General features: G+C 44.9%; 2 protein-coding genes and 2 non-coding genes across 5 annotated transcripts; 1 reads left to right on the plus strand and 3 right to left on the minus strand.

Annotated features, from left to right (window-relative positions):
- Positions 1-16,848, plus strand: ACAT2 (acetyl-CoA acetyltransferase 2). 2 transcript variants are annotated; one of them, NM_001075549.1, is given in 9 exon segments: positions 1-75; positions 809-943; positions 4,593-4,774; positions 6,206-6,323; positions 11,942-12,085; positions 12,865-12,987; positions 13,653-13,807; positions 14,248-14,358; positions 15,063-15,463. In NM_001075549.1, coding segments are annotated over 9 exon segments (1,194 nt in total). In that variant the 5' UTR covers positions 1-20; the 3' UTR covers positions 15,234-15,463.
- TCP1 (t-complex 1) lies at positions 15,384-26,309 on the minus strand. The gene is given in 12 exon segments (NM_001038086.1): positions 15,384-15,667; positions 16,135-16,298; positions 16,390-16,582; positions 16,864-16,987; positions 17,310-17,485; positions 21,444-21,570; positions 21,961-22,142; positions 22,447-22,557; positions 22,933-23,030; positions 24,102-24,230; positions 24,426-24,511; positions 26,136-26,309. Coding segments are annotated over 12 exon segments (1,671 nt in total). The 5' UTR covers positions 26,200-26,309; the 3' UTR covers positions 15,384-15,450.
- Positions 16,671-16,800, minus strand: LOC112448166 (small nucleolar RNA SNORA20). The gene has a single exon (XR_003036559.1). It is a non-coding gene; the product is annotated as a small nucleolar RNA SNORA20 (small nucleolar RNA).
- Positions 22,636-22,772, minus strand: LOC112448168 (small nucleolar RNA SNORA29). Its single transcript, XR_003036561.1, has one exon. It is a non-coding gene; the product is annotated as a small nucleolar RNA SNORA29 (small nucleolar RNA).
- Positions 26,310-26,583: the final 274 nt, after the last annotated feature.

The following is a 26,583-nucleotide window of genomic DNA, read 5'->3' on the forward strand; positions in this document are numbered from 1 at the left end:
AGAGGCGATTGTGCGGCAGGATGAGTGCAGACTCGGACCCAGTGGTCATCGTCTCGGCGGCGCGCACCATCATAGGTGAGTGGAAAGACGGACCTGGCGTGGGGTTTGAGCCGTGAGCTAGGCCTGGCCTGCTCGTGGGGACCGCCTTCCGCCGCACCCTCAACCCACCCACCACAGGGCCTCCGGGACGCTCAGAACCCCGCGCCTCGCGCCTCTGCGGCCGGCCGGCCTTCCCTGCCCATTCCTCGCTCGCTCTCATCTGAGTGTTCTGATTGGCGTCTTGGGTAGGGCCACCGCGGCTCCTTGCCCTCCTATTGGTTGGCGGGGAAAGACGCTTTGCCGCGAGCCCCCTGATTGGCCAGCCACGGGAAGCACCATCTCAGCCTTGTGGCCACAGGGGGCGGGGTCGCTGGGTGGTCTGAGTTGGCGCGGGGCGGGTGGGGGACGCCGGGCAAGGGGGTCGCGTAGCTTAAAAGGAGAGTTAGAATTGTCCTAATGTCCTTAGCGGTATATAGATTTCAAAGGCCCTGGGCACGCTGGAGTGGGCGCCTTCTTTTGTTAGGGAAGCTTTTGCCCGCGCCCATCAAGCTCTGATTTGGGGGAGTGAATGGGTAGGTTTCCCGCGGGTCCGCAGTCTCTCCGCACACACTGGGGACTGCCTGCCTGGGGTTCGACTGCTGCGCGTCCCCCGCGCTCCTCTCTCTGCCCGTAGTGGGGCGTCTTTTCCGAGGGAAAAAGCACCGGCCCGCCGGCTCCCCCAGCGCCCCAGGCTCCCTCTCCATCGACCTCGTCTTCCCTTCTGTTCTAGGCTCCTTCAATGGTGCCTTATCGACCGTTCCTGTCCATGACCTGGGCTCAACTGTCATCAGAGAGGTCCTGAAAAGGGCCGCTGTGGCTCCCGAAGAGGTCTCGGAGGTCATATTTGGACACGTTTTGGCAGCAGGTAACTGCCTAGATCAGGGTTATTGGAAGCAGTAACCTCTCCTCCCCCTGCTCCCTACTTCACACACAGAAACATGTGTTCTTGCCTCTATGCATTTCATCTATTAGAATGTCTCCTGTCGCCTTCTGCCAGGCCCCATCAGTAGCTTCTCTCCAACTTAACCCGAGGGTCTTTAATATACTTTTCCTGGTCGATCCTACATCTCCGTCCTCCGCTGCCTTTTCATTCTTTAGAGGCAGGACCAGCCTGAGGTATGGGAGAGGATGCAGGGCCTTCTGTATTTCCCTAGTTTCTCACATTCAATAAAAATGCATTGAATTCTTCCGTGTCCCGCTCTGTGCTGGGTGCTGGGACAGGGCTCCACCGGCACAAGTCAGTCCTTGGCCTGCACCGGGTTCACTTCTGTGCTGGCCTGGTGGGTGGCTCCCAGAGAAGGGTGCATCACCCCTGGAGGGGCTGCTGTAGATGAATCTCAGGAGTGTTCCAACTCACTTCTGATTCCCACTAGGTTTACAGGCCCACACCCACTGACAATTCCAAGTTAGTTATCCATAACTAGTGCTCATTCAGAAGCACAATAAATTCTAATTATTCCTAGTGATAATGGTGTCACACTCACTGCCAACTTTTGTCCTTACTGTATCCGAGACCCAAACCATTTTTCTGTACATTTACTTTGCAGTTTTGTAGTTAGTTCCTCTTCCTAGTTCTCCTTTTTCACTCTGTCCTCATGGGCTTTAAGGTTGAAGCACATTACTTTTCTCCTGACTTTCCAAGGCATTGGAGTGTTTGAGTCACACCCTCAGGTGTTAACTCATTTTTTGGAACACTGCCTCCTTTCTTCCCAGACCCAAGCTCAGACTTGTTCCGTTGCCGTAGGGTCCTCCACTCCAGGTTTCTCTGTTACCTCTTCCACATCACTTTTCTCCTCTTGAGAGACTGAGTAACGAATACAGGATCACAGCCTTGAACCCACATCTGTCCTACTCTTTAAGCCCCGGTCCCCTCCACCGTTGTGTAACTAATATTTACTGAGCAACTGCTGCACTCCAGACTGCCGGGGTCCTGCCCCGGCTGATGCAGGGTGTTCGAAGGAGAGACGGCCTAGGCGACTATTTATATGCTAATTAGAGATATAAGAGTAATAGAATGAGGATAGCTCAGTAGGAAAATTCAGTGGAGAAAAGAGGCTGAGTAGCTTGGTTTACGCGGGAGACCAATAAAACTTCAAGACAAGAAGTTTGCACCACTTATGTAGGCCGCAGGCGCCCTCTCGAATAGTGGAAGGTGCCCCACCCTAGACACCTTCTCGAGTGGGTCTTAGAAGCCCAGGCATAATTAGTAAGCATGGTGGGTTCCGCGCTCCAGATGGAGACTTCAGCCAGAATGTGAAAAGAAAGACATGGGGAGACCAAGCGCTGGTGAGCAAGGCCCATAGCTTTATTTTTAACAGGGGCTTATATACTCTAAGTTACACATAGAGGATAATAGGGGATGCAAAGTCAGCAGTTTTTGATCCTTATCAAAAACCAGGGTTTCTTTCCTGCAAATTTATCGTATACAAATGGTTTAGGTGATTTACATCATCTTCTGGCCAGAAGGCCTATTAACATTTTTTGACTCTTGACAAGGACTTATCAACAAAGACTTATCTTCTCTTAGAGTAATTATTTTAAGGTTTGGCGCCATCTTCCGAAGATAAAATTGCATTCCTATAGGGCGGATGTGTAATGGGTTTACAACAAAGGAAAGAATTTATTACCTTAAGGGTCTAAAGTTACTAACACCAAGGCCACTACTTATTTTTTCTACATACCAACTATATTAATTAATACACATTCAAGGATACAATTCAGGGGATGTGAAAACTTGGCAACAAGCATTGGCTCATCAATGAAATCCTTTACTAGTCTTATTCTGACAGTTTCTAACTCTCTGAGAGGCTCTAAGCTATTTGAATATCTTAAGCTTCCCGTGAGACTGTAAACAATCGTATGCATAGCTGTAGGAGTCCGGGTAACTTGTCAGGCGAGTTAGAGAGCCATCTGAGGGGTTTGGATTTAAACACTCCTAATTGCCCAGGAACTTTATTAATTGGAGCTGTAAGTTAACTCTTTGACAGAGAGAGCGAGATGGTGGTAGGGGACAGCCCCCAGTAAAGTCAGAGGTGAGAGCACAAAGCAATAAAGTAGGCAGACTCTGGTTTTTGGGGGGCACATGCTCGAGAATATCCGGGGGGACTCCTGAGGCTCAATCCCGCCTTTGCGTATGCTGAGCCTCCTTCCTCATGACCTTTGTCACGACTGGAATGCCTCACCGGCTCCCGGCACCAGACATTATCAACTGACAAACAATGTTCATGTTAGATGGAAATCCTCAATTCTCACTGAGTTCACTTTCTGCTAAATGCAGACCATTAATTAATTCTGTTTGGCACTCATTTCTTAACTCTAAGCAAGATCCTCTGGAGTAGGAAATAGCTAGCCATTCCAGTATTCTTGCCTGGAAAAATCCCATGGACAGAAGAGCCTGGTGGGCTACAGTCCATGGGGTTGGAAAGAGTCAGACACCACTGAGCAACTGAGCATGCACGCACCTAAAGATGGGGATTATGAATAAATGCATACTTATTTATACATACTTATGTGGAAGGAAATGGCAACCCACTCCAGTGTCCTTGCCTGGAGAATCCCAGGGACGGGGGAGCCTGGTGGGCTGCCGTCTATGGGGTCGCACAGAGTCGGACACGACTGAAGCAACTTAGCAGCAGCATGTATGAATAAATACATACTTCCTTCCCTGAAGGAAGTGCCCACAATTGAATTGTGGAAAAATATTTGTCAGTTCTGATTTTGTACGTGTCTTGTTATATAACCAGTTAATCATGGTGTGATCAATGTTAAGCAAGTAAAGAGGTGCTTCTTAGTAGAGGTTTCCTAAGTAGAGGAAACTTTCCTAAGTTTAACTTCCTACTAAGAGGTTAAACCTTAGTAGAGGTTTAACCCTCTTAATCCTCCCAGGCTTTCCAGGAGGCTCAGGGGGTAAAGAATTCGCCTGCAATGCAGGAGACGCAAGTTCAATCCCTGGGTTGGGAAGATCCCCTGGAAGACGGCATGGCAACCCACTCCAGGATTCTTGTCTGGAGAATCCTATGGACAGAGGAACCTGGTGGGCTACAGGCCATAGGCTTGGAAAGAGTTGGACACGACTGACTCGAATGAGCACACGTGCACGCTTACCCTCCCAGGTATCTTAAGCCATGATGAAGAAAGCAAACAGCCCTAGTGAAAAACAGGAATAATGCCAAATTTCTGCCCTATTTTTTTTCCATGTGTGCTCATTCAAGTACACACTTGATCAAAAGATCAAGCAAAAGATCAAGAAGACAGTTCCTTCTTACAGTATTAATAACTTTGTGGAGGAGGAAGCTTATATTCATGAAGTTTCTATGGGACAGCACAAGAGAATATGTATTCAGGGGTCAGACCGGGACAGGTCCATACAATTCTCTGCCTCTCTCAGCAACTTGACTTGGCTGGGAAGTGGCCGGAGACCCAGTTGGCAGCCTCTTGAACTCTGCATGCACTTTCATCCCAACATGCTGTCTTTCTCTTTGGCTGCTGAGTGGCCTCTGTGATTCTTCTTCCAGGCTGTGGGCAGAACCCTGTTCGACAGGCCAGTGTGGGTGCAGGAATCCCCTACTCTGTTCCTGCATGGAGCTGCCAAATGATCTGTGGGTCGGGCCTGAAAGCCGTGTGCCTCGCAGCCCAGTCGATAAGGATAGGAGACTCCAGCATCGTTGTTGCAGGAGGCATGGAAAATATGAGCAAGGTAAGGCCTCTGAAGAGACGGCACCCCGACCACTCACTGAGGAACTCTGTGCATTGCCACAGCAGGGTTGACTGATGGTCTGAAAGCTGGAACCAAACAGGGAGCAAGAAAAATTTGAATCGAACCTTGATCCCTGCCTGCATGTTAATTATTCACAGTGATGGGGAAATTCAAGTGAAGAAAAAGCTGGTCAACCAGTGTGATGTCCTCAGTTTTACATTTCTTTCTCATTGTGAGGAAAAGTCAAAAACCAGGTGTTGCGCTCACCTTCCTGCACGGGACAAAGGGTATTCCTGGGGACCACAGCCTGTCGACCTTTTGTAGGTACACAATGTGGAAGAGAGGACCCACTGAGTGGTGCCCATCTCCAGTGGGCTTGCCAGGTGGGATTGGCTTCACCAAGTTCCATCCCTCCCGCTGACACAGTGGGGGAAAAGGAAAACATGTATCCCCTGCTTCCTGCAGCAATTCAAGGTCTCCCCTGGGGAACCCCTGGGCAGAGGCCGATTCAGCCCTCCTTGCTCAGGCCTGGGAGGAGACAGGGTGAGCGCAGCAAGTGCAGAGTGATTCTGGTGGGGCCGTAGCAGCACCTGTGTGGTGCTTCATGGGGTGCTTTCACACATGCGGTCATAACAGCCCTTGGTTTGGGCTTTATTCCCAATTTACAGTTAAGGAAACTGAGGTCCAGAGCCAGGACTCAAAATAGAGATCTTCAGACTCTTCAGTCTTTCCTTTCTAGCTGCTGTTGAGTTGGTAGGAGTTGAGAGGGGGCTTCCCTGATAGCTCAGTTGGCAAAGAATCTCCCTGCAGTGCAGGAGACCCCGGTTTGATTGGGAAGATTCCCTGGAGAAGGGATAGGCTACCCACTCCAGTATTCAGGCCTGGAGAATTCCATGGACTGTATAGTCCATGAGGTTGCAAAGAGTCAGATGCGACTGAGCGACTTTCACTCTCAAAAGGAAATCCTTTGAAATCCCTCCACTGAGAAATCTCTCCCCATCGGTTAATCAGGCACCTGATTATTCTCACTCTAGGCATTGTACGTCCCATCGAAATAAGGAACACATTGTTAGCATCACTTAAGCCCATTGATCAGCTCTTTGTGTAACAAATTGCTGGTTGCTTTGGAAGAATAAATGAGGTTTTTAAAGAAATAGGACAATATTCACAGGTTTATTTGATGGAAAGCTGCAAATGCATAGGGAAGAGAGTTACAGGTGGGTTTCCAAGGGCAGGTGGGGTGGAGTAGCCTATTAATTCCAGGGGTCTTCAGGCCCTGGGCCCTCGGTGGTGAGGAAGATGGGCTGGAATGGAGAAAGGTCACAAGGGGGACTCGGTGAAGACTGAGGAACCACTGGATGGTTTTGAGGGGAGCCTAAGGAGAGGACTAGTTACAGCCACGCCTAATCCATCTGTATTTCTTGTTTCCAGGCTCCTCATTTGGTTCACTTGAGGACGGGAGTCAAGATTGGGGAAACACCGCTGGCTGACAGTATACTTTGTGACGGGCTCACTGACGCATTCCACAACTACCACATGGGCATTACAGGTCAGGCGGACGCGGCTGAAAACATCCCGACTGTAGAAAGGTTAAAAGGTCTCTAACATTTGGTTTTGCAGCTGCTTTTCCTCTTTAAGGGTAGGGACCGAGTCCTCATCATTTTGTATCCATGATGACGGGGATAGTTGCCATTTGATGTTGGGGAAATATTCCCTCTCTCCTTTGTGACTCCTTGATTGTCGGGAAGTTGGTGGTGGGAAGAGCCTCAGAGTTCCTCTGGGTCAATCTCTCATTTTATCATATGAAGAAACAGGGCTCACAAATAGTGGCTTTGTGGCAAAGGCAAAATCAGAGATAAGCTAGTACTTCTGGTATCGAACTCTGTATTCGTTGCAGTACACAATCAGGTTTTCATCCACCCACAAGGCTTGCAATATTTCAACTGTCTTTTCATTATTGTATTCATTATGGTGTTGACCATCTGGTGATGTCCATGTATAGAGTCTTCTCTTGTGTTGTTGGAAGAGGGTGTTTGTTATGATCAGTGCATTTTCTTGGCAAAACTCTATTAGTCTTTGCCCTGCTTCATTCCGTATTCCAAGGCCAAATTTGCCTGTTACTCCAGGTGTTTCTTGACTTCCTACTTTTGCATTCCAGTCCCCTATAATGAAATATTTTTTGGGCGTTAGTTCTAAAAGGTCTTGTAGGTCTTCATAGAACCGTTCAACTTCAGCTTCTTCAGCGTTACTGGCTGGGGCATAGACTTGGATTACTGTGATACTGAATGGTTTGCCTTGGAAATGAACAGAGATCATTCTGTCGTTTTTGAGATTGCATCCAAGTACTGCATTTTGGACTCTTTTGTTGACCATGATGGCTACTCCATTTCATCTGAGGGATTCCTGCCTGCAGTAGTAGATATAATGGTCATCTGAGTTAAATTCACCCATTCCAGTCCATTTCAGTTCGCTGATTCCTAGAATGTCGACGTTCACTCTTGCCATCTCTTGTTTGACCACTTTCAATTTGCCTTGATTCATGGACCTGACACTCCAGGTTCCTATGCAATATTGCTCTTTACAGCATCGGACCTTGCTTCTATCACCAGTCACATCCACAGCTGGGTATTCTTTTTGCTTTGGCTCCATCCCTTCATTCTTTCTGGAGTTATTTCCCCACTGATCTCCAGTAGCATATTGGGCACCTACTGACCTGGGGAGTTTCTCTTTCAGTATCCTATCATTTTGCCTTTTCATACTGTTCATGGGGTTCTCAAGGCAAGAATACTGAAGTGGTTTGCCATTCCCTTCTCCAGTGGACCACATTCTGTCAGATCTCTCCAGCATGACCCGCGCATCTTGGGTTGCCCCATGGGCATGGCTTAGTTTCATTGAGTTAGACAAGGCTGTGGTCCTAGTGTGATTATATTGACTAGTTTTCTGTGAGTATGGTTTCAGTGTGTTTGCCCTCTGATGCTCTCTTGCAACACCTACCATCTTACTTGGGTTTCTCTTACCTTGGGTGTGGGATATCTTTACGGCTGCTCCAGCAAAGCACAGCCATTGCTCCTTACCTTGGACGAAGGGTATCTCCTCACCGCCGCCCTTCCTGACCTATGTGGGATAGCTTCTCTAGGCCCTCCTGTGCCCGCGCAGCCATGGCTCCCTGGACGTGGGGTTGGTCCTCCCGGCCACAGCCCCTGGCCTCCAGCGTGGGGTTGCTCCTCCTGTCCGCCGCCCTTGGCCTCAGCGGTGGGGGCGTGGGGTAGCTCCTCCTGCCCGCCGTCCCTGGCCTTGGGCTTGGGGCATGGGGTATCTCCTCCTGGCCGCTGCCCCTGACCTCGGACGCGGGGTAACTCCTCTCGTCATCGCCCCTGACCTCGGATGCCGGGTATCTCCTCTTGGCCACCCCCCCCGACCTCTGACGCGGGGTAGCTCCTCTAGGCCGTTCCTGCGCTGTCGCAGTCTGGTACTCTCTGCCGCTGCCCCTGACCTCCGACGTGAGGTAACTCGTCTTGGCCGCCGCCCTTCGGGTATGGGGTCCTCCCGGCTTCTGCCCCTGACCTCGGACGTGGGGTGGCTCCTCTCGGCTGCGCTTTAGCGCGCCCTCTTTGCAGCCAAAGATGGAGAAGCTCTATACAGTCAGCAAAAACAAGACCAGGAGCTGACTGTGGCTCAGACCATGAACTCCTTATTGCCAGATTCAGACTTAAATTGAAGAAAGTGGGGAAAAACACTAGACCATTCAGGTATGACCTAAATCAAAGCCCTTATGATTATACAGTGGAAGTGAGAAATAGACTTAAGGGCCTAGATCTGATAGATAGAGTGCCTGATGAACTATGGAATGAGGTTCGTGACATTGTACAGGAGACAGGGATCAAGACCATCCCCATGGAAAAGAAATGCAAAAAAGCAAAATGGCTGTCTGGGGAGGCCTTACAAATAGCTGTGAAAAGAAGAGAAGTGAAAAGCAAAGGAGAAAAGGAAAGATATAAACATCTGAATGCAGAGTTCCAAAGAATAGCAAGAAGAGAGAAGAAAGCCTTCTTCAGCGATCAATGCAAAGAAATAGAGGAAAACAACAGAATGGGAAAGACTAGGGATCTCTTCAAGAAATTCAGAGATACCAAAGGAACATTTCATGCAAAGATGGGCTCGATAAAGGACAGAAATGGTATGGACCTAACAGAAGCAGAAGGATTTAAGAAGAGATGGCAGGAATACACAGAAGAACTGCACAAAAAGAATCTTCATGACCCAGATAATCACGATGGTGTGATCACTGACCTAGAGCCAGATATCCTGGAATGTGAAGTCAAGTGGGCCTTAGAAAGCATCACTACGAACAAATCTAGTGGAGGTGATGGAATTCCAGTTGAGCTATTCCAAATCCTGAAAGATGATGCTGTGAAAGTGCTGCACTCAATACGCCAGCAAATTTGGAAAACTCAGCAGTGGCCACAGGACTGGAAAAGATCAGTTTTCATTCCAATCCCAAAGAAAGGCAATGCCAAAGAATGCTCAAACTACCACACAATTGCACTCATCTCACATGCTAGTAAAGTACTGCTCAAAATTCTCCAAGCCAGGTTTCAGCAATATGTGTACCGTGAACTTCCTGATGTTCAAGCTGGTTTTAGAAAAGGCAGAGGAACCAGAGATCAAACTGCCAACATCCACTGGATCGTGGAAAAAGCAAGAGAGTTCCAGAAAAGCATCTATTTCTGCTTTATTGACTATGCCAAAGCCTTTGACTGTGTGGATCACAATAAACTGTGGAAAATTCTGAAAGAGTTGGGAATACCAGACCACCTGACCTGCCTCTTGAGAAATATGTATGCAGGTCAGGAAGCAACAGTTAGAACCGGATATGGAACAACAGACTGGTTCCAAATAGGAAAAGGAGTTTGTCAAGGCTGTATATTGTCACCCTGTTTATTTAACTTATATGCAGAGTACATCATGAGAAATGCTGGACTGGAAGAAACACAAGCTGGAATCAAGATTGCCGGGAGAAATATCAATCACCTCAGATATGCAGATGACACCACCCTTGTGGCAGAAAGTGAAGAGGAACTAAAAGGCCTCTTGAGGAAAGTGAAAGTGGAGAGTGAAAAAGTTGGCTTAAAGCTTAACATTCAGAAAGCGAAGATCATGGCATCCGGTCCCATCACTTCATGGGAAATAGATGGGGAAACAGTGGAAACAGTGTCATACTTTATTTTTCTGGGCTCCAAAATTACTGCAGATGGTGACTGCAGCCATGAAATTAAAAGACGCTTACTCCTTGGAAGGAAAGTTATGACCAACCTAGATAGCATATTCAAAAGCAGAGACATTACTTTGCCAACAAAGGTTCGTCTAGTCAAGGTTATGGTTTTTCCTGTGGTCATGTATGACTGTGAAGAAGGCTGAGTGCTGAAGAATTGATGCTTTTGTGGTGTTGGAGAAGACTCTTGAGAGTCCCTTGGACTGCAAGGAGATCCAACCAGTCCATTCTGAAGGAGATCAGCCCTGGGATTTCTTTGGAAGGAATGATGCTAAAGCTGAAACTCCAGTACTTTGGCCACCTCATGGGAAGAGTTGACTCACTGGAAGACTCTGATGCTGGGAGGGATTGGGGACAAGAGGAGAAGGGGACGACAGAGGATGAGATGGCTGGATGGCATCAGACTCAATGGATGTGAGTCTCAGTGAACTCTGGGAGTTGGTGATGGACAGGGAGGCCTGGCGTGCTTCGATTCATGGGGTTGCAAAGAGTCAGACACAACTGAGCGACTGATCTGATCTGATTCATTATGGTGATCTGAATAACCATTTGACCTAGAATAAGCCAAAACAATTGGAGAAGGCAATGGCAACCCACTCCAGTACTCTTGCCTGGAAAATCCCACGGACATAGGGGCCTGGTGGGCTGCAGTCCGTGGGGTCGCTAGGAGTCGGACACAACTGATCGACTTCACTTTTTCACTTTCATGCATTGGAGAAGGAAATGGCAACCCACTCCAGTGTTCTTGCCTAGAGAATCCCAGGGACTGGGGAGCCTGGTGGGCTGCCGTCTATGGGGTCACACAGAGTCGGACACGACTGAAGCAACTTAGCTGCAGCAGCAGCAGCAAGCCAAAACAATATCGACAAAATAGGAAACAGGGAGGTTTGATCTTTGGTATTACCACTATAGCTTGCTCCAAGGCTCAGATGATGGTTAGTGTGTTTTTAACAATAAGGTATTTATAAATTAAGGTATGTACATTGTTTTTTTATAGTGCTATTGCACACTTAATACACTGCACATACTGTACAGTGTAGAAATATGGTGGATATCACTTTAATCAAGTGAGCAAAGTTGACATAACCTGAGATAAACTCCAACATGTATCCTGATAAGATACATGAAAAAATGTAAAAATGAAAAAATATCATCATCCAATACTTTCCCACATTATATTCTAATGCGTTAGAATATTCTAATGTTATATTCCAATGTGTTATCTTGAGGAAACATCAGGAAAATCAGGATTGGTGACATCTGACAAAGGAACTGGTCCCTACCCTTCAAAAATACCAAGGTTAAGAAACATGGAGATATGCTGAGGACCAGTTGCAAATAAAAACTGAAGAGATTGACAGTGAAATGCAGTGTGTGATCATGGATTGGATGATACTGAACAAATTAGCTATAAAGGGCATCCCTGGGACAACAGGTGGACCTTGACTGTAGACTGAGCGTGGAGATAACAGTATTTTATGAGTGTTGCATTTCCTGATTTTGGTAGCTGTGGTTATGTAAGAAGCTGGCTTTTCTTGTGGGGAAATAATACACTGACATTAAAATTTAGAGATAAATGGGCATGATACCTACAACTTTCCATCAAACGGTTCAGAAACCAAATGAGAAGGCAAATGGGGCCAAAAAATAGGAACAATTGGTGAAGCAGCAAGAAGGAAATTTCTGAAAGGTATTTTATAGAAAGGAAAGCAGAAGGAAGGCAGCAAAGAAAGAAAACGGCTTCTTAAGAATCCTTGCAACCTTTCCACACCTGGCGGGAGGCAGGAGTGCCACAGAGGACTGTCTCAGCGCACCAGCGGGCCCGCCGGTGTTGGCCATCAGTGCTTGAGCCAGCGCCAGAAGCCGTCCTGAAAATGTTTGTTTTTCTTTCACAGCTGAAAATGTGGCCAAACAATGGCAAGTGAGTAGAGAAGACCAGGACAAGGTTGCAGTTCTGTCCCAAAACAGGACAGAGCATGCACAGAAGGCGGGCCATTTTGACAAAGAGATCGTACCAGTTTTTGTATCTTCTAAAAAAGGTGGGTGTGTCAATCGTAAAGGTTTAAAGGTCAACAGGGCTGTCTATAAGGCAATCATTACTAGTCTATAAGAAAAGCATTAATAGTCCAAAGGATACCATACAGGAATGTCTGTGCATTGTTATCTTTTTATGTCTCTCAGGATGCAAAGAAAAGCTGTATTCAGGGTCGATCTGAACATGAGGTGGGGAGGAGGCTCTCCTGGCCCGCGGTCTCCCCGAGGCTGTGTAGGTACAGCGGTTAACGAGACAGGCGTGCTGGCCCCCGGGGAAGGCAGCAGCCCACCTTTCTGCCCCTACCAGTTCTCTCTTCAGAAGCGACTGTCCATTCATTTCTGTTGCTTCTATGTGCGCTTCATATTTCTTGAGGGTGTCATCTTTTGGGGTTACTTAGCTCTTCTCCAACACAACGGTCAAGTTCTTTTACTGACTGACATCAATTATGTCCAGCCTTTGTGAGAGACTAGCTTTGACACCCTAGACCCAATCAGCTATAACCAGCCAAGACCTATACCCCAAACCTTAGCAACCTCTTACATGAAGAACTCCCTGTGACTGCCTTCCTCAGAAAGGGCTGTATTGGTATGGAAAACACTGAAGACGGTACTAATGTAATGTCACAATAATTTGTATTACTGTGGACTTTTCTATTAGAAGTATTTTATAATAAATTTTTCTTCCAAATGTGAATCTTTCTGTATCACATTTGAGGAATCCATCATTTCTAGTACCCTGACTGCCATCTTTGTACTAATCTTGGGTCATTTATTTTCTTTTCAGGTCTTACTGAAGTTAAAACAGATGAGTTTCCTCGCCATGGGAGCAACATGGAGGCCGTGTCTAAGCTAAAGCCTTGCTTCCTTATGGATGGAACAGGAACTGTCACCCCAGCTAATGCTTCAGGTTAGATTATTTGAAGGGCGGTTTGGGGAATACCATCTTCTGCAAGGAGTACCATGTACTAAGATTCTTCTTTTTTGGATGGGGGTAGGGGGGCTGTGCCTGTGGCTCGTGGGATCTTAGTTCCCTAAGCAGGGATCAAACCCATGCCCCCTGCATTGGGAGCACTGAGTCCTGACTAGTGGGCCACCAAAGAGGTTCCTGTACAAGTTATTCTAAAATCTTGTTTCAGTTGCTTTAGGGAAAAATGTAGGTTTGACCATTTGTTTCTTTATATTAGACTCATATATAATATACCGAAAAATGGATTTGGCTTCCCTGCAGTATCCTAATGGGACATACACATGAAAAAAGCCAATCAGATTTTATCTACTACCTTTGTGCTTTTCCAAAACCAGAAACTCCGATAACCTTCTGTGATGTCTGGGCTACTTCTTCCACTTCATTAATCTCCTGTCCTCCAGTGCTTCCATCTTCCTGTTCTTTCTCCCGTGGAAATGTTCTGTAATCAGTTGTATCAGATTGGCAAACCTACCATTTCTAATTACACTGTAAAGCCTAACAGTACATGACTTTGCCAAGATGTGTTAAGGCTGACTTAACTCACGTCTCCTGGTGTTAGAGAAAGTAGACACAGCTACTTAACGAGGATGGCTTCCTATTTACAGGAATTAATGACGGTGCTGCAGCAGTGGTTCTTATGAAGAAGTCGGAAGCTGGCAACCGTGGGCTCACACCCTTAGCACAGATAGTTTCCTGGGCACAAGCAGGTGTGGAGCCTTCGATTATGGGAATAGGACCAATTCCAGCAATAAAGCAAGCTGTGAGTTTAATTTTCAGTGTTGGTACCTGTCCTTTGTCGCCAAAACCTCTATGGGAGCACACCCGTAACTTGTAAATGCTTTATTTCTGTCTTCTTCAAACCTTTGCTCAGATCCTTCCCACTCCAAAATGCTGAGACGAGGCTTGATTTTGTTTTCATCTTTATTCCTATCAGGTTTCACCTGCGTGTCTCTGAGCCTTCCAATTAGCCTTAAATGTGCTTATTCATCTAGTTTTCGCTGTTCTTTACTAAAAGAGCAGCCAACATTTGGATCACGTGCTCCATAACCTCATGCGGACCTGACAAATGTAACTGGTTCAGATTAACTGGGCAGTTTTTAGATCCTTCATCACACAGTATATATCCTGCTTTTACATCTACAACAAAGAATGGTTCCGCCTGAGTTCTTAAACCTCTGTTCAATTTAACCTTTCCTTTAGGTTGCAAAAGCAGGGTGGTCGCTGGAGGATGTTGATGTATTTGAAATCAATGAAGCCTTTGCAGCCCTCTCTGTTGCAATAGCTAAAGAACTTGGATTAAACCCAGAGAAGGTAAGCATAACCAAGCAATCCTGAGAACTTGCAAATGAATGTTCACAGTGCAAGAAATTGCATGCGGCTGTGCGTTCATGCGTGCTATTGTGTCTGATTTTTTGTGACCCCATGGACTCCTCTGTCCATGGGGCTCTCCAGGCAAGAATACTGGAGTGGGTTACCATGCCCTCCTCCAGGGGATCTTCCCCAGGTCTCTGGCATTCTGCTGCAGTGCAGGTGGATTCTTTACCACTAGCACCACCTGGGAAGCCCCAGTTTTAAGGCTGTCAACACCAAAATACAGGCTATGTCCCAAGTCTTGGCCATACAGTAATGGGTGGGCACTGGGTGGGTTCCTACTGGGACTCCAGGGAAGGTGACATTTTTTTGCTTCCTAAGGCAAAAAACTTACCTGCATTAGTTCACTTCCCACAGAAAGAGTGCATTTTAAATCTTTGTTGTGGGATAGCTCCTTGACCAGGGACTGAAACCAGCAACCTCCTGCAGTGGAAGGGTGGCGTTTTAACCACTGGACTGCCGAAGAATTCCTGTATTTAAAATCCTTTAAACTAGTCAGAATGAATGGTACAAGGGTAAAATCACTTCCTAAGCAACTAAAGTAAAAACAGAATTTGAGAAGGTAGTTTACTGGTATGACATTAATGATTTTGATTTTATGTCCAGAGAAAACTATAAATGATACAAATCTTTCTGCCCCTCAGGTCAACACTGAAGGAGGAGCCATAGCCCTGGGCCATCCTCTTGGAGCATCTGGCTGTCGGATTCTTGTCACCCTGTTACACACACTGGAGCGCAAGGGTGGACATCGTGGTGTTGCTGCCCTATGCATTGGGGGTGGGATGGGAATAGCAATGTGTGTTCAGAGAGGGTGAAACTGCTGCCCAACAGCTAATTCGGCTGAGTTAAACTAAAACCACAATTGCATTTTTTACTAATAATACTAAGTCATGTGAAACCAGAGGACCAAAGTGAGGGTGGAAACTATCTCCCACTTCACAAGGAACACAAGACTCGGCAGCCTGTAGCATTTTAATGTGTAATATTCGAGGTACAAGCAAGCTGCATCTAACATTGTCATAAATAAACAGATCAGGCATCAAGGGCTCCAGAGTGAACAGCATCTTCATAACCTCCATGCTTATCATCTTTGCTTTCTGGGTGTAATTTAATAAGATCATCAATTCGAAGAATGGTAATTGCAGCTTCAGTGGCAAATTTCAAGCTCTTAACTTTAACTATGGTTGGTTCAAACACCCCTGCTTGTTTGTTGTCACGGGGTTTACCATTGACCAAGTCAAGACCAATCCTGCAATTTAGGAAAAAAACAATTGAACAGCCTCTTCCGTAATTCGTATCCATCCCATTTTACCCCTTTAAAAGCTGGCTTACAAATGCCAGCTATTCCATTAAAATGTTAACCTTGGGAAACCTGAGGGCAGATCCCTTTAAGTAACTAATTATGGATATACAAATTCATCACTGAAAGAGGTGTAGAAAGCCTAGGTGGAAGTCAGATATTTCTAAATGCCACTTAGTATCTTAAAGGGAGGCTGCTTAAAAATAGGCATGGACCACCCAAAAATAACTTCCTCTTTCTGGGGAACCTTCCTACTGTACATAAATGACTACCTAGAGAGAGGTGAGGAATCATTTGGTAACTAAGACACACCAATGCTAGTAATCACTAGTCACCCCCTTAATGAGTTTAAGAAGAAAAACCAAACTACCGTATATGATACACAAATGACAATGAAAAAGGGAGCGTATGCTTACCATTTTAGATTTTTTCGTTCTGGGTTAACCTGAGCCTCGTTATGAAAAGCTCTTAATTTTGCAACCAGATCTGTGGAGTCCTGGGCAGCATTAACTGCCAGAGTATTAGGAATAACAAGAAGAGATCTTGCAAACTCCGCAATAGCGAGCTGTTCCCGGGAGCCCTAAGAGGAAAGACAATGAGGTGTCTTCACAAAAGAAAGAAAACCCAAAGCAGCAGCTTATGAACCAGAACAGGCTTCAGGGTGTTCTCACCATGCTGGTCGCGTAGTTCTCCAGGTAAATGGAAAGGGCCGCCTCTACAGCGCCCCCACCTGGGACCACAGACTTTGACTCCAAAACTCTCTTCACCACACAAAGGGCATCGTGTAAGGAGCGCTCCATCTCGTCGCACATGAAATCATTTGCGCCACGTAAGATGACCGATGCAGAGGTACGAGCCTTAGTGCTATTTAAAACAACAGCGATAGTCTTTAACAGTAGTAAGTCCATGAAGAAATTCACTACTACTTACACAGGACATTTAGACAGGGAAGCAATGTCTAGACCATGGAGAAGAGATGAAATGGTAACTTCACCTCCATTTACAAGGGCCCAGTATTGTTTTATCCCATGCGTATAACTGCTCATATCACTGAAGGACTATAGCAGCAAATAAATGGGAAGGTGATCTGTTTTTACTCAATAATAAAATCTGTACAGCCTTACAATGTATGAAGTAGCTCTTACTTTTTAATTAAGATCAGTTCATCATCACAAATTCTCTCCTGTACCACTTCTTCTGCTTGTCCCAACATTGAAGCTTCAAAAGTTTCTTCGCCTTCCAAATTGGCCAGCGTTGACAGAACAGTTGCTATTAAAAATAATTATAAACACCTGTAAGCACTGTTCTCTCGTGAATATTTTCAACCCTGCTTTAAACATTCAGAAACATGGAATCTACCATAGAAGTGACACATAATCTCAAGTTTAAGGCTTACAGTAAGACATTCAAGGAACCATCCTATCCTAAGAGAACGATGTCACTTCGAGGTGAAAAACACTGAAGAACTTTCCCAGTTACAAATGCACAAAAGATTTCACACATTTGTACACAAAGCATTAAGGAAGTTTTCTGGATCTGCTTATCTTACCATCCAACGTAAAAAGAACATGACAGCTGGCAGGAGACATACCTCCGGAAGCTTTAGCAATGCGTTTAAGGTCCCTTTTTAAAACTCTTCGAACTGCCATAGCACCAGCCTCCACAAAATACTTCAGACACATGTCGTCAATTCCACCAGTGGTTAGGATAACGTTGGCACCAGTTGCCAGGATCTTCTGGATTCGCTCCTTGGTGATGTCAGATTCTCTACAAAAATGCAGTACTTGAGTAGTAACCCAAAGTTATCTTCTGTATTTTTACTATTACATAAAGCTTGAACTTCCATTAAATATTTTTCATAAAATAACTACAGATTAAATGATACTAATGAGTCTCTCCCTTCTATGAGCAGAACTTACATCAGTCCAATTTACAGAAAAATTCAAGGAATTAAATACCAGTTAGCTCTCCCCACCCCAACTTTAGTTTCTAACCAAGAATGGCGCCTAAGAAAGGAAGCTTGACGGACCTGGTAGGGAGACAAGACCATCAAGCAAACTCGAAGGCCAGTGTCACTTGCAATACACAATGCAATGCAGGGAGGACAAGCACACGAGAGCCACGTGTCCAGGCTGGCAGGGGGACAAGGAAAGCTTGACGGTCTGGAGTTGAGGGGTCCAGAGTTGGAACTCCAGGTAGGAACAGAAAATGAAGAACTCTGTAGCAATGTCAGAGTCTGAATTGGTAAGTTTTTTTTTTCTTTTTAATATTTTAAAGCGAGAGTAGTAGTATCAATCTGTGTTTTCAAAGGATGAAAGAATGAATACACTCTGAGGCAATAACTGGAGATGAGTCTATCTGATGTGAACAGATGGCCTTAACAGAGAAGGCAAAGCTTATGGCTTGGGTGACTGGGAGATTCAGCGATTGATTTCTGGAGTGAAATAAATACTAACAGGTTGGGGGCAAGATGAGAAAAAAAAGAGTTCGGTTTTCAACAAGGTGAATCTGAAGCCCCCATGATATTCAGGTGAAACTGCATGGGAATTACAGGCAAACTACGGGATACACAGATCTGAAAAACAGTCAATAAATATTTACTTATTCAAAGAACAGAGAATCTTTTTTCTTTTGCCACACCGTGCAGCATGTGGACTTGCAGTTCACTGACCCCCTGGTGAACTCAAACCCGAGTCCCCTGTGGTAGAGGCTTGGAGTCTTAATTGCTGGACCACTAGGCAAGTCTCAAGATCAAAGAATCTTTATAAAGTGAAATGAGTTAAAAATGAACCTCACAATAAACCTCTCTACATCCTAGACAAATACTGTATGTATGTCAAAGCCACGAAACTAAATCATTCAGCCTCTACCTTTACAGACCTTACACTTTAAGACGTATTAATACATAGTTAGAAAATGTGGTAAGCCCCAGGAAGACAAACTGCAGTAACTCAAGGGACAGCATAATTCAGACTGAGGGGGAAAGAGAAGCATCTCTGAAAGTTACCAACTGAAAAACAAGTAAAAAAAATTAGCCAGTCAAAACAAGCAGGCAGAGAATGTTCTGGGCAGAGGAAGGAACATTCTACTCTTAGGGGCTGAAGCTCTTAAAGAAGGAGCTTGGTGGATTCTGGTTTCGGCTGTGCTAGACCACAGTGCAAAGAGCAGGTAAGGAACTGAACTAACCCAGAGTGATGGGAAACCTCCAAAAGGCTCTGGCCTTGCAAGGGGTAAGATCAACTTGGCTGCTGTGTGGGTAACAGCCTTGGAGGTGATGAGACAGGAACCAAGATGACCAGCTTGATACCCCTGGAACAGCTTGGGCAAGAAAATGGAAACGAAAAGTGGGTGAGTTTGAGATTTGATTTACAGAGAGACATCAAGTGGTCTTTGATAGGTTAGCAGAGAAAAGGAAAAAAAAGAGTTAAGGACATTTCCTAGTCTTCTTCCTCAGTAGAGGGGTCCCTAACTAAAACAGCAAAGAGCAGATTTGGGGGTATCATCACAAGTTCAATTTTAGACATAATGACTTTGAGATGCTTAAAAAACATTCAATCAATTCAAGCTCCAAGAAACAGATTCCAAGTCTCCGGCACAAAGGATGCAGTGGCCCAGGCACAGGACAGATGATGCAGAAGCAAAATGCTGCTCCAACCTCCAAGTTTTTCAAAAGTAGCCAAAGGCTTGATAAAGATCAAGTGAAACTGGATGTGTGTAGTGAGCTTCACAGCAGTGGTCACTAGTGATCTTAGCAAGTGGTTCTCCACTGGAGGAGCTGAAAAGGGCATAAGAAATAAAACACCAGAAAAGTTTTTGTGCCAATCACTCTTCTAACATCTGGCTATACAGAAATGAGGAAGGACAGGGAGTAACTGCAATAGGATGTGTACACAAGAGGCTTTTTTATTATATTTAAGGATAAAAGAGCTACAAGTGAAGTGAAAGTGTTAGTTGCTCAGTCATGTCTGACTCTTTGCGACCCCATGGATTATATGTAGCCCATCAGGCGCCTCTGTCCATGAGATTCTCCAGGCAAGAAAACTGGAGTGGGTAACCAACCCCTTCTCTAGGGGATCTTCCCAATCTGGGTATTGAATCCAGGTCTCCTGCACTGCAGGCAGATTCAAGAGGCTTTTACAATAGTTAAGGATAAGAGAGCTACAAGAGGAATCTAGAAAGGAATGAAGAATAGAGTCAGTATTGAATATGCAGTTCAGCAAGAATAATCAATGAAGCAAGACTGTAAAAGCAGAAGGGAACAGGATCTCACACACTTATTCTAAAGAGACCGGCCTTTGAAGGAAAAAAGGACACCTTTAGATACCAGAGGAGAAACCATTGCAATGTTGGCGCACTGCAACGAAGACCCAGCACAGCAAAAAAATAAAAAAGGTACACTAGCTCTCTAGCATGTCAACCAGTAGTTAAAGACCATATGCACTGCCTAGTACCTGACAATGTCAGTTTTCATCTATTACCCCAATCTCTCTTAAGACACTGTCACCACATTTTCTAATTTCCCTGGCAGTTTAGGTAATATAATTAGACTTTGGTTAAAAATGTTAATTTTTAAAGTCTGATGGGAATACCAGACCACCTGACCTGCCTCTTGAGAAACCTATATGCAGGTCAGGAATCAACAGTTAGAACTGGACATGGAACAACAGACTGGTTCCAAATAGGAAAAGGAGTTCATCAAGGCTGTATATTGTCACCCTGCTTATTTAACTTATATGCAGAGTAAATCATGAGAAACGCTGGGCTGGAAGATGCACAAGCTGGAATCAAGATTGCAGTGAGAAATATCAATCACCTCAGATATGCAGATGACATCACCCTTAGGGCAGAAAGTGAAGAGGAACTAAAAAGCCTCTTGATGAAAGTGAAAGAGGAGGGTGAAAAAGTAGGCTTAAAGCTCAACATTCAGAAAACGAAGATCATGGCATCTGGTCCCATCACTTCATGGGAAATAGATGGGGAAACAGTGGAAATAGTGCCAGACTTTATTTCTGGGGGCTCCAAAATCACTGCAGATGGTGACTGCAGCCATGAAATTAAAAGACACTTACTCCTTGGAAAGAAAGTTATGACCTAAATAGCATATTGAAAAGCAGAGACATTACTTTGCCAACAAAGGTTCGTCTAGTCAAGGCTATGGTTATTCCAGTGGTCATGCATGGATGTGAGAGTTGGACCATAAAGAAAGCTAAGTGCCAAAGAATTGATGCTTTTGAACTGTGGTGCTGGAGAAGACTCTTGAGAGTCCCTTGGACTGCAAGGAGATCCAACCAGTCCATTCTAAATGAGATCAGTCCTGGGCGTTCTTTGGAAGGACTCATGCTAAAGCTGAAACTCCAATACTTTGGCCACCTCATGTAAAGAGTTGACTCAGTGGAAAAGACTCTGATGCTGGGAGGGATTGGGGGCAGGGGGAGAAGGGGATGACAGAGGATGAGATGGCTGGATGGCATCACCGACTTGATGGACTTGAGTTTGGGTGAACTCCAGGAGTTGGTGATGGACAGGGGGGCCTGGTATGCTGCAATCATGGGGTCGCAAAGAGTCGGACATGACTGAGCAACTGAAGATATTCACAGTTGGAAAAAAAAAAGTCCAGTTGCATCATCTACCAAACCCTGCTACCCATTAGACTTTTTAGTTTATCCTTTGACAGTAATTTACAAACATGCCTTTCCCAAGGTCAAAAATGAATCTCTCAACGTACCTCTGTCTAATCTGGTCCAGTTTTTCAGGGTCTGTAATAACCACTTGTACACCAAGCTTCATTTTTGTTTTCTGCAGGCTGAAGTCAAGGCAAGCAATTTTTGCATTAACTATTCTCTTGGGCATGCCTAAAATTGAACATAACATTAAGTACCTTTACAATTAACAATGCTATATTTTATAAAACACACCTATCCTTAGAAAGAACTGCACAGATTTTAAATCGTTATAGGTAAACACACAAATTTAGATTTTATTACTTTTAACATTATAAACTAACACTCATGACATTAAACACATGTGCTTTCTTTTAATTGGCATCTTTCTTAATCATATGCAATTACATTACAAAGAAACTGGCAACACGATGTACCATTTCCTTTATCTCTGGGCTTCACTAAAGAATAAAAGTACACATGTTGGATAGTTCATCTGAAGATGGAGTAGATAATCCACAAATAGCTAGCTTTATCCTTTAGCACAATGGTTATATGACAAAGTGAAATCACAAGCCTTACCCTGGGATCCCACCACACAGTTGAGAGCATAGCCGTTGATGAGCATACTCTCCATCTGACTTCTGCCATGGGCTTTCAGAACATTAATGGAGTTGACTGGATAGCGAGGCTGGCCTCTGATATCTGTGTATTTAATAGCAAGCACAGCATCTACCACCAGGTTAGCGAAGAAATCACCATTTCTAAGCCAGCAGTTAAGGAAAACAAGAGACTTGGGATGGATAGTGGGCGCCCATGAAAATCAAGGGTAACACAAAGGCACTTCCCTTTAGCAATCTCACCAAAGAAACAAGCATCATATATGCCACTGAAATGTTAGAAAACTGTTTATCACCATCTGCACACTACTTTCATAATACTTTGTATTACCCTTCCCCGCGGAAAAAGGAAAATAGGCAACTTCAATACAGCATCATCTGGCACAAAAACTAACACAGGGTTTTACTTTTAAAAAGCCTAAACTTTATTAGACCACCACAAGGATACATTCCAATGACTTTGGAAGACATCGATGTCTTAGCAGCATTAATCAGGCAATCCCTTCCAAGCTCATCGGTGTTAATAATCAGATTTTCACTGATATAACGCACTGCTTCCCTGTTTGAAGTGTGGGGGAGAAAACAATTCACTACTCAGAATCTTGTTTTATCAGTGTGTCACAATATTTAGGGCATCAATGCTCTGTTCAGCCATTTCATATAGGAGGAGGACACGAGCAAATCCCCCCTCTTCAGATCACGGCAGTTCTTATCTATCCCACAAGCATAGCCACTAAAATCTATCAGGAGATAATGTGGTAGTCAAATGGGAAAAAAGGGATACTGGCCCTAGTTCTTATTTCAAGTGTTACTACACATACACTAAAACACAGCTTTATCAAAGTATAGTCATCAACTGGAAAATTCAAAGAAGAGACTCTAAACTATTACATCAAACAACAAATAAAATTTTTTCTGAATGTAACAATCTTACTTGCAAGCAAGTCGATAGCCACTAATAACTGATGTGGGATGAATTTTCTGTTTGACTAGTTCATCTGCATTTTTTAGAAGTTCTGCTGCAATAATAACCTGCAGAGAAAACATCCATTGCTCTCATGTTATCCTGACATTATGGGCAACACGTATGTACAAATACTAACACACATCAGATAATAATAATGAGAATGATAGGGGCAAAGAGATTAACTCCTTATTAGAAATCAGAAAAAGATAACCCTACACAGTATCTCATATGGAAATGGATAAAGCCAGATAGGAGTCAGCAAACTGTTCTGGCTCTTAACTAGAATAAGCTAGTTCTGCAGTAGAACAGTAGAGACGATTCATTCATTCCTTTTCAAGATGAAGTGCTTACATAGCTTTCAACATAAGCTAAATGAAGAGCCTGACAATTAAATGATCTGCACTGTTTAATTATTTATTTATTTTGGACACTCCACTCAGCATCTGGGATCTTAGCTTTTGGACCAGGGATTGAACTCAGGCTCTCAGCAGTGAAAGCTTGGGAGTCCTAACCACTAGACTACCAGGAAATGCCTGATCTGTACTATTTTAGATTGTTATTTAGAAAATCATCCTTTTACGGAGACCAAAAATTACGCTTTAATCAAAAAGACTTTAAAATTCTTGCCTGCATCTTTTGGGGGAAAATTAATTGTATTTAAAAAGCTTTGGTATCATGTACAAATTACTTAGCAAAGATCATTCTTTCAGAAGAGGTGGATTCCATTCTTCCATGGCTTAGAGATTAAACATTTCCCCACAAACCAGTGCTTTTTTTTAAGACAGCAAATTATTATTTTTTCCCCTCATCAAATATTAAGTGTTTCTACTACATCAGTGTGCTGGGTGATCTTCAAGGCGTTTATATCATGTTATTGATCATGTTTACCAACTCTCTCAAACTCCCGTTTGAACTCATGAGTTCACTTGTCAGCATTTAAAATATAGAAACATCTTGTTTTTTTTAAATACTTGGTAAGGTTTTAGGACTTTCTTCTGCGCCACAGGTTGTAAGAGAAAAAGAAAACATTTTTTTTCCCCTTTAAATGACTTACTTATGGTTAGGGCTTTATTTTCTGAAACTTTGATTTTAGGGGGGGAAAAAACACTAGTCCTCAGTTAGCAGTCTTTACCTACCACGGAGGTGGTCCCATCTCCCACTTCTTTGTCTTGCAGATCTGCTAGCTCACAGAGAACTTTGGCTGCAGGATGCTCTACCTCCAGTAGCTTCAGGATGGTTGCACCATCATTAGTAATGGTTACATCCTAAGAAATTTCCAGGGGAGAAAAAAATGACATAATCACCCACAGAAAGAGACTATCCCCTAAATTAGCCCAACCCTGTTATGATACATTCACCTTCTGTATACCTTCCAATACCAGCACTCTGACAAACACAAGTGAGATATTCATGAACTTATTCTTTAAAGTAATGAACATTACGTGTAGACATATACTCACACCAATGTCATCCACCAACATTTTATCCAAGCCAACTGGACCAAGAGAACTTTTCACAATATTGGCAATTGAAGCTGCAGCCATGACTGTAAATACAAAAAAATGTTTTTGAAAACTCAAGATTCCAAGAGACAATCATTTCGGTCTAAAAGAAGTAAATGACAGCCTCTGAATTTTCAAATTTATCTAATCTGTCCTAATCTGAAAATCAACCAAAAGTCTAATGTAAGGAGAGAGAGCACCCAGTAATATACAGTTTTAATTCAACTGCAGACAGACACCAAGTGTTATTAAGAGTACTCACTTCATCGCTTTAAAGAAAAAATAATCACCTACTAGTCCTCACTGCAGATTCTGCCACTCCACACAAAACAAAAAGATACCAGCCTTTTTCAGATTCTGGCAAGTTAAAAAAAAAAGTTATTTAAAAAAAATTAGTAATTCGAATGTTCTGACTATACTTCAAATTTGCCCACGACAAAAATCAATAATCTATCAAATAACGGTAAGACTGACTGATTTCAACTGGTAAGATTCACAAGATCTGTGACTTCAAGCGACTCAACAACAAATGCTTTAACAGGTTAAAGTTTACTAAACTCATTTCAAGTACCGCTTATGTTAACATTCAACTAAGATCATGGCATCCGGTCCCATCACTTCCTGGCAAATAGATGGGGAAACAATGGAAACGTGACAAACTTTATTCTTTGGGGCTCCCAGATCACTGCAGGCGGTAACTGCAGCCATGAAATTAAAAGACGCTTGCTCCTTGGAAGAAAAGCTACGACCAACCTGGACAGCATCTTAAAAAGCAGAGGTATTACTTTGCCGACAAAGGTCTGTCTAGTCAAAGCTATGGGTTTTCCAGTAATCATGTACAGATATGAGAGTTGGATCATAAAGAAAGCTGAGCGACCGAAGAATTGATGCTTTTGAACTGTGGTGCTGGAGAACTCTTGAGAGTCCCTTGGACTGCAAGGAGATTAAACCAGTCAATCCTAAAGAAAATCAGTCCTGAATATTCACTGGAAGAACTGATGTTGAAAGTGAAGTTTCAATACTTGGGCCACCTGAGGCGAAGAACTGACTCACTGGAAAAGACCCTAATGCTGGGAAAGACTGAAGGCAGAAGGGGACGACAGAGAATGAGATGGTTGGATGGCATCACCAAATCGATGGACACGAGTTTGAGCAAGCTCCGAGAGTTGGTGATGGAGAGGGAAGCCTGGCGTGCTGCAATCCACGGGGTCGCAAACAGTTGGGCCTCGACTGAGCGACTGAACAATGTGCAAGTCATCTGAATAGCGGTCTATGGTCACGCACTCATCAATAATACAAAAACAAAGCAGTTAGAGATAATTCTGTCTGGTTAACGGCCGTAAAACGAGACCCAGAGACGCCTTTCTGGACTAGAACCGAAACAAAAGGGCGGGCGCAGGGGCCCGGCCGGCAGGGACTGAAGGTGCGGCGGCACGTGCCGGTGCGCGGAACTCGCTCTCCCAGCCCCCGGCCTCCGCAGCATCCGGTCAAACCGCGCTACGCCCTCGGCGGAGACCCGCTGCGGGACGGAGAGGCCACCCACCACTCCCAGGGGCCCTGTCGGGGGGTAGAGAAGGGAAGCCACGAAGACGGCAACCAAGGCCGAGGCGGGGGTGAGGGGGACGCGCACCTCCGCGGGCCCGCCTTAGGCCTCGCTCAGACCCTCACCGTTCTGGGAGCGGATCGCCTCCCCAGTGCTGCGGTCCCCGAACACGGACAAAGGACCCTCCATCCTGGCGGCGGGGCGCAAGTCGAGTTTCCCTCACACCGCGGGCAACCAGCGTCTCACGGTCCCCGGGCCGGGCGGTGGCCACTGCAGCCGCGACGGCGTGGAAAGGACCCGAGCGACGTCGCTCGCGGGGGCTGCTGGGAACGGCGCTCCCAGCCTCTCCCCTCCCCAGACACAGACCTTGCCGGGCCGCGCCGCGGGGCAGGACGGGGAACAAGGTGGAGAAGCGAGAGCGCGCCGGAAGTGAGCAGACGGAAGGGGCGGTCGCAGCACGTTCGCCCAATTAGAGAGCGAATGAGAAGGGCGCGAAGGTAGGAGAGCGGAAGTCAGTATCTTGGACCGCTAAAGGGAGGAGGTACTCGACTGACGCTTTCTCCCAATAGGCAC

The sequence above is a fragment of the Bos taurus genome, chromosome 9, assembly GCF_002263795.3.
Source record: "Bos taurus isolate L1 Dominette 01449 registration number 42190680 breed Hereford chromosome 9, ARS-UCD2.0, whole genome shotgun sequence".
Taxonomy (NCBI): Eukaryota; Metazoa; Chordata; class Mammalia; order Artiodactyla; family Bovidae; genus Bos; species Bos taurus.

Coding starts and splice junctions, on each gene's coding strand:
- ACAT2 (XM_010808728.4), top strand. Junction 4,775..6,205: donor GCATGGAAAATATGAGCAAG/GTAAGGCCTCTG, acceptor TCTTGTTTCCAG/GCTCCTCATTTGGTTCACTT. Junction 12,086..12,864: donor TTTTGTATCTTCTAAAAAAG/GTGGGTGTGTCA, acceptor TTTTCTTTTCAG/GTCTTACTGAAGTTAAAACA.